At 35.4% G+C, this 17,454-nt stretch overlaps 1 protein-coding gene across 1 annotated transcript in view; it reads right to left on the bottom strand.

The window, feature by feature from the left end:
- BBS9 (Bardet-Biedl syndrome 9) overlaps positions 1–17,454 on the bottom strand; it is a 57,336-nt gene that overhangs the window by 37,413 nt on the left and 2,469 nt on the right. Inside the window, exons 4-5 of the mRNA XM_074180139.1 lie at positions 6,584–6,837; positions 6,178–6,480 (exon numbers count right to left, since the gene is read on the bottom strand). Of these exons, the coding sequence (XP_074036240.1) occupies positions 6,178–6,480; positions 6,584–6,837 (557 nt within the window). The remainder of the gene's footprint in view (positions 1–6,177; positions 6,481–6,583; positions 6,838–17,454) is intronic.

Genomic DNA, 17,454 nt, shown 5'->3' with positions numbered 1-17,454 from the left:
AGTAGTGAAGTGGACTCGGGAGGAGCTGTATCAACTTGACGTAAAGACCCGAAAAATAATGCATCTCTATAGGAGTTTGCATCCCAAATCGTCTACATGACAGAATGGTGCTGGATACAGCCTGTAAAGTCGTCAGGAGTTCGGACCCCCTTCTCTGCATGGTCCTTGACCATGCAGAGAAGGGGCAGCTGCCCGAGCAGCTGATGAACTCGGTATAGTTTTCGACACTGAACGAGGTGACTTCAAGTCTGTCACTGTGTTGGAACCTATTCAGCAAAAAGCTCAGATAAAAGCCACAGAGATCACCTTACTTCTGCGGAAATACAAGGATAAGTCAATGCATGAAGTCTTCTTCAATAACATTGGAGACGTTGGCTTTTCAAAGCGCCCGACTTTCGCTTTTCTCAGGTCGAGTGGGCTGAAGTCGGAAACTGAGGGGTTCATCATGGTTTGCCAGGATGGTGTCTTCAACACCTTAGTCTACCGCAGTCGCGTGATGGGTATAGAGGTTCTTGACACAAGGTGCAGGGCCTGCCGCGAGGCGCCCGAGACCCTAATGCATGCTGGACATGCTATCAGCATGTCCAGCATATGCGGTCTTGGCCTATATCCATTAACATAACGCGGCCTTAAGAGTGCTATATTACCATCTACGGCACTCTTACGGTATTGACGAGACACTGGTGTTGCCCTACGCTCCGGAGGATATTGAATCCGGTGTGGGGAACGAGAAGTGCCGAATTTATTGGAACTATTCGTTCCTCACCTTCAGGCTCATACAAGCTAATAAGCCTGATGTGGTCCTTCTCGACCAACAGAGCGAAACGATTTTTGTCGTGAAGTTTTCAGTTCCTGGCGAGACGAATATCGTCAGAAAAGAGGAGGAAAAACGGATGAAATATCGAGATTTTCTCTTCGAACTCCGCAGACTCTATCCAGATCACTCTGTCAAGATGGTTGTTCTCATTATTGGAGTCCTTGGTGAAATGATGTCCTCTCTACTCTCGAATCTTAAAATCATACCGGCTTGCCGCACTAAGGCAGAAATCTTAGCCGCACAGATGCAGAAGGCTGTCATTCTTGGCTCACTGCGCTTGCTCAGGGCACATGGTTCTCGGACCCAATGATCACTTACCCCACGGTGTGGGAAGTGGTCATTGGTTGATAATGCTGGCGCGCCCTCCCGAATGTATCGGGGTTTCGGGGGATAGGGCCTGACCAGCGCACACTACGGTGAAAAAAAAATAATAATATGCCTTATTGCCCAAAGAACATTGGGTCTTACTGACAAAGCTGCAAATTTTTATCAGTTATCATAAACATAAGCATATATATATATATATATATATATATATATATATATATATATATATATATATATATATATATATATATATATATATACATACATACATACATACATAAACATATAATATACATATACACACATATACATATACACACATATACAGATACACATATACATATCTTTACACACACATACATATACAGGGTAAAAATAATGTTAAAATACTCAAACACATATAAAATTGAATAAAGATATACAATGAAAAATACCAAAAAAGTTTGAAACGTTCAAATGCAGGATACCATACTTTGTTTGATAAAAAATACAGTTGATGAAATAAATTAGAGAAAGCGGTCCTCATAGAACTCTTCTAAACTATGATAGGGTCTACCACATAATAAGTCTTTTATTGATTTTCGAAATACACAGCTATCCTCTAAAATTTTAATATGGTCAGGTGAATGATTGAACATCTTGAGACCATTATAATATATAGAGTCTTGGACTAAAGTAGAGGCTGGTATGGGTAATCTTAGGTCATTAGATTGACGAAGGGCACAATTATTGGAGTAACCGCTAAATATCAATTTATGTTTGTTAATTAAACATACTGTTTCTAAAATAAAGATTCCAAAAACTGTCAAGTTTTTATTTAATTTAAATAGGGGTTTGCAGGAGTCTCGACTTTTGGCATTACACATAAATATTATATCCTTTTTCTGAATAATGAACACCGTCTGCCTTTGAGTTTTGCAACATACTCCCCAGAAAGGAATTCCATACTTCAAATGTGACTCAACAAGTGAGAAATAAGCCGATTTAGCGGCAGTCAAACCAAGATCCTTGTATGTTATTCTCACTGCATAACACCATGAAGCTAGTTTTTATTGAGGGTTACAATGTGATCGGCGAATTTGAGTTTATTGTCGATTGTCAATGCATGAATACTTTATTTTGAAGTGAAAGTGACAGATGAAACTTTCAAGATGGCGACTGGGTGCCCGCTCGGAGAGCGGGGGTGGATGGAGGGTGTATTAAGTTCTCCTCACAAAATTCAATTTGTGGGGCGAAGTTTTCACTCCTGGGCACTCAACCCGGGAGGGGGCATGGGGGGGCGTCGTAGTTTCAGCGTTGGAAACAACGGGAACAACCCGAGCATCAATTTGGGCACTGCGACTATTACCACATCGCCTTTGAGAATGTCTACCGCAGTAGAAGACGAAACGTCACACATAAAAACTTGCAGACTACGGCCAAAAAACCGGAAAATAGCTTTCACACAACCTAAACTATGTTGGTAGAATATGCTAAATACCCAAAGAAGCAGCTATACAGAGTGGTACAGGAAAATAGATTTTAATAGTTGTTATGAAAAGATGGGATTGAGAAATAGATGTATGAAATGGGCAAATCAGACGTCTTCCAACTAGCAAAAAATAATTTGGAGAAGTATTTTTGAAGAACTAAAAAACTCCACCACAACTACTTCCATAGTCTGTTCAAAATATTTTTCACAAATATAAAATTCCATCTATCATTTTGTCCATGTCACAAAAAATAATATAATCAATTACAAATACCTTGACGGTAGTTCCCCTGTTATGATCTGTTGTTTTTAGACATCATGAATACTATGACTCGTTACTTGATGAAGCCTAACTGATGGAAATTTAAAAAAATCATTGAATGAATATAATGTTTTGATAATATATATATATATATATATATATATATATATATATATATATATATATATATATATATATATATATATATATATATATATATATATATATATTTCAATATTAAATTCTACAAAAAAGATTTGAAGCTTTATATTTTCTATTATTCATCTGCGAGCGCTTTCGACAGTTGGTAGTACTGTCATCTTCTAGGCACTCCTCAAACTCTTTTGAGGAGTGCCTAGAACTCAAACTCAAACTCTTTTGAGGAGTGCCTAGAAGATGACAGTACTACCAACTGTCGAAAACGCTCGCAGATAATCAATAGAAGATATAAAGCTTCAAATCCTTTTTGTAGAATTTAATATTGAAAAACTCAAAAAAAGGAAAATTAGTTGCATCAATCAATATATATATATATATATATATATATATATATATATATATATATATATATATATATATATATATATATATATATATATATAAAATAAATAGATAAGTACTCTTTGATCATTCCCATATTGATTTCAATTTAAGAGCCACCGGTATACAGCTGTTTCAGCCTATTGGGCATCGTCAGTACCGGGCAGGCGGTCCTCGATTGAAGACAAAATGAGAAAAAACCAAGAAAGTACTTGATAAAAATAGCTGCGTAAACGCAAGCGAAACATAAGTGGAACCACCTATTGGTGTGACACCCAAGTCAACTTGCCAAGTTTTTATGTCAGTGTTGGTGGTTTGACCAATCAACCGACAACTGCGGTAGCAGAAATTTGGGAAGCTAACCTGAAATGCCATCGGAAAACGAATCCACATGTTTCTAGAAATGATATGAAATCTAGAAAGGTTAATGCAGTCAAGCTGCTGGAAAATAATTCCATGAAAATCAAAAAATAAATAGATAAGTACTCTTTGATCATTCCCATATTGATTTCAATTTAAGTCAACTTGGGTGTCACACCAATAGGTGGTTCCACTTATGTTTCGCTTGCGTTTACGCAGCTATTTTTATCAAGTACTTTCTTGGTTTTTTCTCATTTTGTCTTCAATCGAGGACCGCCTGCCCGGTACTGACGATGCCCAATAGGCTGAAACAGCTGTATACCGGTGGCTCTTAAATTGAAATCAATATGGGAATGATCAAAGAGTACTTATCTATTTATTTTTTGATTTTCATGGAATTATTTTCCAGCAGCTTGACTGCATTAACCTTTCTAGATTTCATATATATATATATATATATATATATATATATATATATATATATATATATATATATATATATATATATATATATATATATTTATATATACATATACAAATACAAATAGATACATACATGTACATTACAAAAATTAAAGAAAAGCATCTTATTTATTGACTTATATTAGGAGATTAAAAATTTAAATGGAGACTGTATAGTCTCGATTTAAATGTTTGAAGACTGCATTTATTTTCAAATAGTTTGACTGCATGGTTATAGTAAATGATGCCTTGATAACTCGCAGAGTCCTGTCCCACCGCCAAATGTGAGTAAGGTACCTAGTCTCAATTCGTTACCCCTTCGTGTGTTGTAGTTATGGCACATATTATTTTTTGTGTAGTGAGATTCTTTTTTTTTATATTTATATCTACTACATATATGTACAGGCAGGGAAGAGTAAGTATGGACAGCTGAGTGAATGTGTTCTTTCACGATTCTTTACACTGAAGTCCAGATAGGCATCTTATCCCTTTTTTTTTGGAGTTTGAATGCTTTCATGGCATGAGCTGAGTTTCCCAAGAAGGGCAATCCGTAAGATAAAATAGACTGCACAAGTCCATAGTATATTAATTTCAGCACTTCCATCGAGACAGTTCCACGTAATTGTTTTATTATGAAATATATGCTGCTCAGTTTTGTTACTATAGTTTCTATTTGGACTTCCCATGTTAGTTTTTAATCGATGGTTAGACCTAACTATTTGAAGTGACTTACATGCTCAATGGACTTGTTATCCATTTTTATAAGGGGACAAAAATCATAGAAAATGTTTTTCTGCTGGAAAATCATAAATACCGTTTTGGTGACATTGACTGTTAACCCATTATTTTTACACCACTTGGAGAATTCATGTGATACTGCATTTGCTGCTTGTAAGGAAAGAGATAACTCGTTTCGTGCCACCATTTGAGTTGTATCATCGGCATAGATTATTGTTTTTTGTTGTGACATATTTGAATTTTCTATATCACTCATGAAGAGTACAAAAAGAATTGGAGCCAGGGTTGAACCCTGCGGAACTCCCATTGTAACAGAAGCAGGATGTGACTTCATCGAATCAATCATTACCACTTGTGTTCTATTTTTTATATATGATGCAACCCAGTTATTAGCAACTCCTCTGATTCCAATTCTGAGCAGTTTTTCCAGGAGTAAGCTATGGTTCACCGTATCGAATGCTCTAGATAAATGAAAAAATAAGCCAACTGCAATTTGCTTGTTATTGAGACTTGTATATATGCTATTGCAAAGTTCATTTATTGCTGTTGAAGTTGATCTTTGCTGCCTGAAGCCATGCTGGCAATTAGGAATAAGTTTGTGATACTCGATGAAATTCATCAATCTCAGATAATAACTATAATCGATGACTTTTGCAACTTGTGATTGTAAGCAAACATTACGGTTGTTAGCCATTTGAGGTTTAGTGCCTTCATTTTTATATATAGGGACCGACTTCGACATTTTAAGTGTTTCCGGATATATTCCTTCTATGAATGATTTATCTATTATATGCGATATAGGATAGCAAATTATGTCACTTACACTTCTTAAAGCTTCACCATGAATTTCATCTACACCAGGCGTTAGTGTTTTTGTCGTTTTCATAATTATATCTTGCACTTCAATCTAATCAATTACAATCAACCTTACCACCATTTGAACTTAAGAAATCGATTTAGAAATCTCAAACACTTGAGAATGAATTTAATCATTCATATTTGATTGTCAATTCCAGAAGATTCTTGTGTTAGGGAAAGTTGATCTCAGAATATTCAGTAACAAGTAGTATATGCCATTGAATGTACCAACTATGATTTTTTAAGACGGTTCACAAAAAGTGGATAATTTTAATTGTTAGAATAATGAAATTTCATATTTTATGGGGTTCATACACATTAAAAAAATAGAATTCAACTTACCATTTCCATATGAATTTTTCATTATTGAATTAATTTTTTCCAGTTCCTCCTCGACTTTATCAAAATCTAGTTCAGTAGTGGTCAAAAGAGGAGATACGAATGGACTGGGCTCGGTACCCAAATAACAGCATTCCAATCGTCCTTCCTCTGAGAGAAACACAAGAGCTCCTTTGACTTGTTCAAAAAATGCTCTCCTTATACAAACTGGTGAAAAATTGAGCTTTGTTGACCAGTTGAGCGTTGTATTTTTGTATATTAATAAAGTATTGGTTTCGGATACTATGGCACAAAATATGTCTTCACCTGAAAGTGATATTTTATGCATTAATATCGTTAGCAGTGTCAATAAGATAATTTTTCCTCAGTAGGAGCGAAGCAAAATATTTATATTTTATTTATTTCTCACCTAAAATATACGTTTCGAAGCTTATTGGTGAGTATTCTAACTTTTTCATGAATTTCATCTTGCCTTTCTCATTCAGACAGAATAAATTCCTTTCACCCAAAATAACTATTGAAGATTGCTTGCTGTCGACATCTTCTATCACAGATATATCTAAAATAGTTTCTCCAAGATTGTAACTCCACTCACTGATAACTTTACCCGGACTTACTACGCTGTGGTCCGATTTTTGTTCTGCGTCCGATAGAGAATTATATCTGGAAAATACATTATGATTCTGCTCATACATTGAAAATTTGAGACTGAATTTCTGGTGATTTCTATCTTGAATTAGATGGTGATAGCCAAGGTTGAATAAGATATTTGACCTTGAGCAACCTTGATGATGATGAGTGTGACCTTGGCTTATCAAGGTCATACGACACGGTTCAAGGTCATTCTATTCAATTCAAATATACTTTATTGTCTGAAGAATAAATTCTTATTGACAAAGCCTTGTGCGAAATATAAATAACATATAAATGAAATCACAAAAGTCTCACAAAAGTAAAATCACTAAAAGTAAGTGAGAACATGTACTGAGAAGAGATATGTAAATAACAATAACCTAATACAAACGTTCAGGATATAAAAACATGGTCAATAAAATTAAATAAATCAATTTGAACTAAATTGAATCAAATCAATGAAATACCGTATATATTACAGTTAGTCTACTCAATTAAAATTATCATCGTAGAATTCTCCTAATCTATAATAAGGTCTGACAGAAAGCAAGTCTTTCAACTCTTTCTTAAGAGCTCTGCGGTCATTCATGGTTCTTATAGCTTGAGGAAGGTGCTTGAACATTTTGAGACCGTTGTAAATAATGGAATCTTTAACTAGAGTCGAAGAAGGCTGCGGTAATTTGAAGCTGAATCTTCGTCTGGTTTGATACATTGGCTCGCCAAGTTGTTAAACAAGACTCTATTTTTGAAGAGAAGGCAGATTGTTTCATATATTTATAAGGAGACTACAGTTAGGATTATGTTAGAGGCAAAAAACAAATACCATAACGAAGATGGAATTCAAAGAGGGAATGATAAACCATTCTAGCTTCTGCAGATCCGAGTCAAATGCAGTTACTCGTATTGCATAACATCCAGAGGAGACCTTGGATATCATTTAGGTGTATGGCTGGAATCTGGCAACGATAGGATGAATTCAAGCTCAAGAGATTTGAGTCAAACCAGTCTTCCACTTTCGTGATGTCATTCTCAATAACTTCATACAACGTATGGTTGTTAGGAGCATACCATAAAATTGTGGTATCATCAGCAAATAAAGTAAATTTTCCTTGGATGTTAATAGACGATAGGTCATTAATGTAAATCAAGAAAGTGGGCCCAGTACCGAACCTTGTGGGACGCCGCAATTAAGTTTAATTTCATTTAAGTATGAAGTGGTTTTGACCATCTGGGTGCGATCTGCTGAGTATGACTCAAACCACTTAAGACTTTTTCCAGTTATACCGTATCTACTGAGTTTCCGTGAAAGAATTTTATGATTCAAGCAATCAAATGCTTTGGCTATATCACAGAAGACCGCAGCCACTGTTTCTTTGTCATTTATGTTGAAATAAACATTGTAAAGAAAAGAAAATATGGTGTCGGAAGTGTTTTTTTTTGCTTTCGTAAACCAAACTGGCAATCACTTATTATTTTGTTTTCATTCAGAAAGCAAAGGAGTCTTATTTTAACTAATTTTTCTATCAATTTAGCTATTGCAGAGATTAGAGAAATTGGACGAAAACATGATGGACCATTGATGACTTCTTCCTTTGGCAGTGCTAACACAATCGATTTCTTCAAAAAGACTGGAAATAGTCCTTCTCTAAATGAATTATTCATTAGACCAACTAATATACCAAGTATTCTTATAGGAATATTTTCTAGGATTATTATAGAGAGTTCATCTGAGCCTGTGGAGTTTTGATTTTCAATGGAAAAATAATGTTTCATGCAGTTCGGTAATATTTATATCATATAATATAAAGGTGTTCGTAACTTCAATATTCACATAGTCTAAGGGGTCTAAGGGGAGGTTTATATTTTTCGTCAAGTCCTCTGCTATAGAGCAATAGAAGTCATTAAGTTCAGTAGGAGAAAACGGAATATCTACAAATTTTTTTGTTTCTCTTGCCAGTAAGTTAGTTGATGATACACCAAGTTCCTTTTGATTTATTCGTAGCTTTATCCATTCTACTTTCATAATATTGACTACATTTCTGTAAATGGTGCGATCGGAGGAAGTAATTAAGAAAACATGGGGCAGATGTAAATTTTCTCAAATAAACTCTAATACCTCTTGTCAACCAACCATAAAATTCTATATGATTCCATTCAGAGCTTAGACACAAGTTAGAGAACTTGTTATAATTAGCAGAACTATACAATCATCCTAACTCAAATTTCGATTTTTTTACATTAAGATTGAGATATACCTAAGAATAAACTACTTCGTGATCTGACAATCCAGAAGAAAGAACATCATAAGAAACTAGCTCGGAGTCTGAATTTGCACAAAAATAATCTATAGTGGATTCGGTAAATTGAGACACACGTATAGGAGATTTCACCTGCATTTCCAAATTCCATGTTTCCAATAAATTGATTAAAAACTGTGTTGCTTTTGAATTTTGTTCTATGTAAATAATATTTAAATCTCCAGTTAAAATAATTATAGGCCAAAGCTAAAACAACAACAAAGTTGCATAGTCAAGTTTATAGGACGTGCTCCAAGATCGTTTCAAGGTCAAATTGGGGGGTAAGGACTTTGGATGGGTATAATTCAATAATAATCGTATACAATCATCAATATTTATCTACTTATTTGTTTCGTTTATTGAAATGCACTTCTGAACAAAAGTTAGTTATGTGTATTATCGAACAAAAAATTGATATTGAATAAAAAGTAGAAATAGATTGGAAAGCTTCATAATTGATAATGATTCTCTTCATATTTGGATGTCATATATATCTAATTGCTCCCCAATAAACGGTGATTCTAAGTCCAGACGAACACACTTTATTCAAGAAATTTTCTAACTATGAAAATAGAATACTTAGAATATTCATGTACAATATCTATGTTAGACTGTGGACCGTTATTATTGTTTTATATAATTTTCATATTTTTATTTATGACGTGTCTTATATCATGTAAATGATCCAAAAGTTGAATGAAGTTATTATTATTATTATTTTTTCCTATGAGAGCCCACACACAGGCAATTTATCGTAGCACATAGAAAATTTCAATACGTTTGATGACATAAAAATTAGAAAATATGCAGTTAAAAAAATGTCAAAACTTTTCCCGCTCATGCGGAAATAATAAAAAAATTGGATGTTTCCCAAATTTTTAATTGATTCATCAAATTATCTATTTAAAAGCCTTATGCTAACTAATGGATGTTCCAAAATTTTCAGAATTTTTTTTTGTTTCTCAGGACACTCATCTACATCTACAGGTAGTTACAGTGTCAGGTATTGTTACGTTTGGATGAGTCAAATGATATCTGGTACATATTTGAATTATATATACATACTTCAAATTTTGTGATGTCATTATTAAAGATTATCAATGAGTCAATCTAATCAAGTTAACATCTTCAGTAGATGACTAAAACTAGAGCCTCATGCCTATCTGCACTATTATGTAGTTGAGTACTGACGCACTTTTTGGTACATTTCGTCTACTCTGTTGTGATGGTTTGGCCCGGTTGTAGAAAGTTATAATGAAATACACCAGCTGTGACCACCATACAGTAGCCATGGTCTTTTTTTGATGGGTTTTCGTCTTTAGAGATTGCTTGATAGCTCATCCAATCACTGTCCTTAACGTCTACCTGCAGTCGTAAAGGATCCTCCTTTCATCACACGTGACGATCCGAGTCAAAAAAGTACCGTTCAGGTCGCGCAAAAGCAAAGAAAAACAGACCTCGAAACGTGACAATATCTGTCTATCGTTCAAATCTGGGCACATCCACCTTTCGAACTTTTTGACGTTTCCAATACGTTTTAAACCATCAAAAACCGCATGGGAACTGACACCCAGTTCTTTCGCCATCCCACGCTTCATTTGTAATGGGTCAGTCTCCACCAGGGTCCTCAAATCCTCGTCTGACATCACTGTAGGTCGATCATTTCTGGGCTCAGCTTCGAGGCGGATATCTCCAGAACGAAATTTCGCAAACCAACGTCGAACAGTGCGTTCATTAACACTATATATAACAAATTCTTAGTGATTGTTATTAGTGAATTGATGAATGCGTGTAGTGACTGTAAGTACATTTTATCAGTGAGATTTCCAGGACCCTAACAAAAAGGACCTACTGAATGGTTGCTAAAAATACGACCTTAGCATAGGACCCAGTGGCACCTACGGCCTGATGACTTCGACAATTGCGGAACTAGTCAAATGTTACACCCATGCACAATCCTTGAAGAGATGGGATGAAACCAAAGGATGTCATCTTGCCAGGATCACCTTGGGCGACCCTTGGAAGCTGGCGCCGAAGAAATATCTGGCAATGATCAGGAAAAATCTACGCCTAACAGTAGGATTTCTGACTGGCCACTGTCAACTAAGGAAACACCTCCATAATATGTGGCTAGTGGACACACCTCTATGCAGGATGTGTGAACAGGAAAATGAGACTATCAGGCATGTCCTGTGCGAGTGCCCGGAGTTATCGTCAATAAGAGAGGGTGTGTTCGGCGAGTCTTGGTTTACACCTGCCGATATGAAGGAGATGTCTCCAGCGACCTGTCCACCTTCCTGGAAAGGACAGGATGGACGACGACCTAGGAGGACAACTCCTCGGGAGGATGAACAATGGGTCACATGTGGCCTAAGTGTGTGGGCTTACACTCACCCTCCCTACTCTACATATACAGATACGACCTAAGCATTTTAATTTTTGTGAGCAATGTTATCAGATATAAGAGTTTACGGCAAAAAATAATACTCACCTGAAGAGTATATTGAATAGAAAGTTTTTATTATATTATCATCTCAAAATATAAGAAAATTTATCTATCTATACCTATATCGATAAAAATCTTTCACTAGTTCGGACTTCCATTGTCTACTATATAAAATGATTTGAAATCCCTGAAACAAGTAAAAAAGAATAATTAAAAAATAATAGTTGAAAATAACAATTATATTAAGCAACAATAAACCTGAAATGAAATGATAGTGAAATAACCTACAAGTGAAAATATAATAATTGAATAAATAAAAATTAAAGGAATGCAAAAAGAAAATAATAAAAAATAAAAAGTGTAGAGATTCCAAGTCACGTTAGTTCACGACGTTTCGATTGTTGGTATCTACAATCGTCTTCGGGTGATGACTGGACTGATTCCTTCGAGAGATGACTATTTTATAGGTCGTTGAAATACTTTCACTTTCTCTACTTTCCATTTTCCGCTTCACTGATTCCGTGAGAGATGACCGATTTGGCGGGAGTTGGTCATTTTCCGTTTGATGATGGGTTTCCATATGTTTCGTATATCTACGCTGGCCTGGCTGAATACGTTGTTGGACAACATGTATGCGGCTTCCTTAAATTTTCTCCTGAACCAATGTTCCTCTCTGTGCAAGATCTCAGTTTGGGACCACTCGATGTTGTGTTGATGGGTCCAAACATGGTCTGCTATTCCTGATTTGCTGGTTTCTCCTCGCTGTGTGTGCTTCTTGTGCTCGGCAATGCGAACATTCAATGGCCTCTTAGTTTCACCAATATAGGATTTTCCTCACTCACAGGGTATCCGGTAAATGCAATTCTTGGAATCGCAGTCCGCGATTCCAAGAATTGCATTGCGATTCCAAGCTGAGATCTTGCACAGAGAGGAACATTGGTTCAGGAGAAAATTTAAGGAAGCCGCATACATGTTGTCCAATAACGTATTCAGCCAGGCCAGCGTAGATATACGAAACATATGGAAACCCATCATCAAACGGAAAATGACCAACTCCCGCCAAATCGGTCATCTCTCACGGAATCAGTGAAGCGGAAAATGGAAAGTAGAGAAAGTGAAAGTATTTCAACGACCTATAGAATAGTCATCTCTCGGAGGAATCAGTCCAGTCATCACCCGAAGACGATTGTAGATACCAACAATCGAAACGTCGTGAACTAACGTGACTTGGAATCTCTACACTTTTTATTTTTTATTATTTTCTTTTTGCATTCCTTTAATTTTTATTTATTCAATTATTATATTTTTACTTGTAGGTTATTTCACTATCATTTCATTTCAGGTTTATTGTTGCTTAATATAATTGTTATTTTCAACTATTCTTTTTTAATTATTCTTTTTTACTTGTTTCAGGGATTTCAAATCATTTTATATAGTAGACAATGGAAGTCCGAACTAGTGAAATTCATCACGAAACATTGTCAATCACCTTCAAACAAACGATAAAAATCTTATCGAGTGTGTATGATCTAAATATAGTTTTAAAAAGAACATTGAACTGAAAAGTTGATTTTTTTAATGAGTTTGAAAAAAATAACGATCGAAAACTTCTAGTACTATTGTAAAAAAAGTGTGGTCGCTTTGTACCATATTTTTTGTATATCTAGCGCCCACGCTTTTTTCATAATAATACTAGTACTAGTTTCAAGCTTATTTAAGTTCGACGTTCTTCAAAAGCGTGTTTTTTAGTTTTTTTTAACCATATTTATTTTTAACTTTTCAGTTCAATGTTCTTTAAAAGCGTGTTTTTAGCTTTTTTAATCTATATTCATTTTTACTTTTTAGTTTCATATGCTATTTAAAAGCGCGTTTTACAGTTTTTTGAATTATATTTAATTAGGTGTACATTTTCCGATAACGTTTTCATTGTTGAAATCCATATTCTGGTTTGCTTTCAAATAATCGAATTAGATTTCAAAATGTATCTTTCGTTTCATTCAAAACGTTTTTCTGTACTAAATCACGGTTGATTGAAAATATTTGAATATCTAAATATTTCATCTTCCGTACAAAATTTCGCTAACACTTATAATTCTTGAAATCCATTTTTTTAAATTTTTTTTTGAACAACCTATCAAGGAGAATACGTACAGCACCATCTGATCGCGAATAGATGAAGCAATAATGTCGATAGTTACGTACAGCGCCATCTGCCCGCAAATAGATCAAGCAATAATGTCGACAATTCTGTCAATACAAATCACGAGCTTGAGAGTTGCACACAAACATACATACAAACATACAAGCATACATAAATACATACATACATACATATAGGTGAATCTAATATAAAGTGTGTAATAAAAACAGGACATTTGACACTGATGAGGCCAATAACCAGAAACACGTGTCGGCGGTTTGCCACTACTCTTTTTAGAATGATGTGTTCGCGAATTCTGTTTTTTTGTTATATATCTGTATCTATATTAATATTGAACTCTAAAATACTGGTCGATAAGGCCTATATGAAGTTGTTGAAATGATAGGTTTGTCCGTATCAGGACCAAACCTAGGTTAACGATATCATATTCATATATTTTTTAATAGCACTGCAGGGCAATTACTTGAAACCAGATCCCAAAAGCCAAAACACTCTTATGAGTGTTTTGATTATTCGATTATTCGATTATTCGAATACCGAACACTGTTTCAACCCGCCGTAGGTCTCATCAATGGTGCTGGGCTCAACCCTGAATGCATTGCTGGGAAGCCTCTTTCATCTTTGATGTTCCTAGATTCAGTCTGTTGTCGATCCCGTTATAGTTATTTTCATAAGAGGAGATTCCATTACTTTTATTTACCAAAGCTTGTCTTTCGAAGACATTCAAATCCAGCAATGCATTCACTGATGAGACCTATGACGGGTCGGAACACCACTATCTGGTGTTAGATCACAAATATTCTGTTTTTGAGCTCTTTGAGCCGAATTATCGGATCAATTGTTCAAAATGAAGAAAGGAGTCATTTAATGTTCGTGATTTTTTTGGCCCAAAATAACAGCCACCGTATTCACCAGATTTAACCATGTGACTTTTTCTTGTTCCCAAGATTTTAGAGATCCATGAAAGGACGCCGTTTTGGGACAATTGAGATAATGAAAACCGAATCGCCGAGGGATTTCAAAAATATTCCAAAAAGTACATATCAGAACAGCTTTGAGGATGTGAAAAAACTGGCACAAGTGTATTATATCTGAGGGGAACTATTTTGAATTGGAAAAAATAGAAATTGATAAATGAATGAATATTTTTTGAGAAATTCACCTTATTTTGTGAACAGACCTTGTACATTACTCTCCAAACTTTACGTTTCTTAAAGCAATGGATAATTTGTCAAAAATCTATTTTTACATGCTTTATATTAGCTTCACCTGAATGCATGTATGTTTGTTGGTTGTAACTCTCAAGTTCGATATCTGTATTTGAATTATCGGCATTATTGTTTGATCTATTCGCGGGCAGATGGCGCTGTACCCAACCCCCTTGATATGTCGACATCATTGATTGATCTATTCGCGGGCAGATGGCTCTGTACGAAACCTCATTGATATAATTCGAACTCACTTTATATGTATTTCTTCATTTGAAAAAAATATTTTTTTTATTAACACTCGCGCTTGCTGCCTTATTTGTAACCCTCCTTTGCGCGCCTGTTGCTTTGAACTTGATAGCTGATTATCAGGCTCCCTCTCCGGAATTGGGAAATATTAATGGTCATTTTTCTAAACAATATACGGCTGATTGATCCAAAGTTGAAATAAAATAACTATATTTCAAACAAACTAAATAACACGCTTTTATAGCCTACGATACTAAAAAATGAAAAATAAATATAGTTTAAAAAATTAAAAAACGCTTATAAAGAAAATCGAACTAAAAAGTTAAAAATATTTTTTTTAAATAAGCTTAAAATAATAACGAACAAAAAATACCAGTATTATTGTGAAAAAAGCATGTGCGCTTTGTGGCATATTTTTGTATATAAAGTGCCCGTCGCTTTTTTCACAATAATACTAGTATTTTTCATTCGTTATTATTTGAAGCTTATTTAAAAAAAAAATCTCAACTTTTTAGTTCGATTTCCTTTATAAGGGCTTTTTTAGTTTTTTAAACTATATTTATTTTTCATTTTTTAGTTTCGTATGCTACAAAATCGTGTTTTTTAGTCTTGCAGCACTTTTTCTATTAAATGAAAAAGAGCAATGCAGACGGCAGCTCTTCGTCGGTTGGCAGTTTGGGTTCGTTTATAAACAAAACTATATCATTGTACAGTAATTGACTGGTCAAAAAATAGAAGGGGCGCCACTGCAACTTTTAAAATGTCAAACGAATAATGACTAAATATTTGTTATACCCAAAACTATAAGAGACTTTGCCATAAGATGTTATCAAATTAATGAGTGTTAATCAATAAATGAATAAAACATATTTCACGTATAGTCAGTGGGCATACTTGAAGACTGGCTATAAATCAAATCATCTAAAAGAACAATTCGTTCAGGCCAGTCTCAACACCCTACACAGTAGGTTAATGGACTAACACCTATCAGAAAACAACTACTCCCCTGGCTAATACCACGAAGGGCGTTGAATTATATCCGACAGGTGTCAGTGCAGGATTCTTCACTGAAGTTATTCCTGCATATGCTGTTGGCGATACAACTGCCGCAATAGATTTTCAATTATCGGAACACACTTGCAGACCGGTTTCGGGCTGTTTGGCCACTCGTCAGTGCAAGGTAGTGTATATCATCAACATAAAGTCGATGATTTCCGATAATTGAAAATCGAATTCCGTCGAGTATCATTCCTCGAACTAAGCTGAAGACTACAACAAACAACAGGTTTGTCGTCGCTCCATCTGCCTGTGAACGAGGTAACCAACTGCATATCCAAATTTGCCCAATTCCTCGTAAAAGGAAAGAAATCTTTCACGTATAGTCAGTGGGCATACTTGAAGACTGGCTATAAATCAAATCATCTAAAAGAACAATTCGTTCAGGCCAGTCTCAACACCCTACACAGTAGGTTAATGGACTAACACCTATCAGAAAACAACTACTCCCCTGGCTAATACCACGAAGGGCGTTGGATTATATCCGACAGGTGTCAGTGCAGGATTCTTCACTGAAGTTATTCCTGCATATGCTGTTGGCGATACAACTGCCGCAATAGATTTTCAATTATCGGAACACACTTGCAGACCGGTTTCGGGCTGTTTGGCCACTCGTCAGTGCAAGGTAGTGTATATCATCAACATAAAGTCGATGATTTCCGATAATTGAAAATCGAATTCCGTCAGAGTATCATTCCTCGAACTAAGCTGAAGACTACAACAAACAACAGGTTTGTCGTCGCTCCATCTGCCTGTGAACGAGGTAACCAACTGCATATCCAAATTTGCCCAATTCCTCGTAAAAGGAAAGAAATCTTTCACGTATAGTCAGTGGGCATACTTGAAGACTGGCTATAAATCAACCTCGTTCACAGGCAGATGGAGCGACGACAAACCTGTTGTTTGTTGTAGTCTTCAGCTTAGTTCGAGGAATGATACTCTGACGGAATTCGATTTTCAATTATCGGAAATCATCGACTTTATGTTGATGATATACACTACCTTGCACTGACGAGTGGCCAAACAGCCCGAAACCGGTCTGCAAGTGTGTTCCGATAATTGAAAATCTATTGCGGCAGTTGTATCGCCAACAGCATATGCAGGAATAACTTCAGTGAAGAATCCTGCACTGACACCTGTCGGATATAATCCAACGCCCTTCGTGGTATTAGCCAGGGGAGTAGTTGTTTTCTGATAGGTGTTAGTCCATTAACCTACTGTGTAGGGTGT

Source organism: Leptinotarsa decemlineata, unplaced genomic scaffold (genome assembly GCF_025532065.1).
Source record: "Leptinotarsa decemlineata unplaced genomic scaffold, Ldec_3_MD MMD2_tig00026294_RagTag_RagTag, whole genome shotgun sequence".
Classification (NCBI taxonomy): Eukaryota; Metazoa; Arthropoda; class Insecta; order Coleoptera; family Chrysomelidae; genus Leptinotarsa; species Leptinotarsa decemlineata.
The sequence above is the reverse complement of the archived record's forward strand: the minus strand, read 5'-3'. Positions and strand labels throughout refer to the sequence as shown.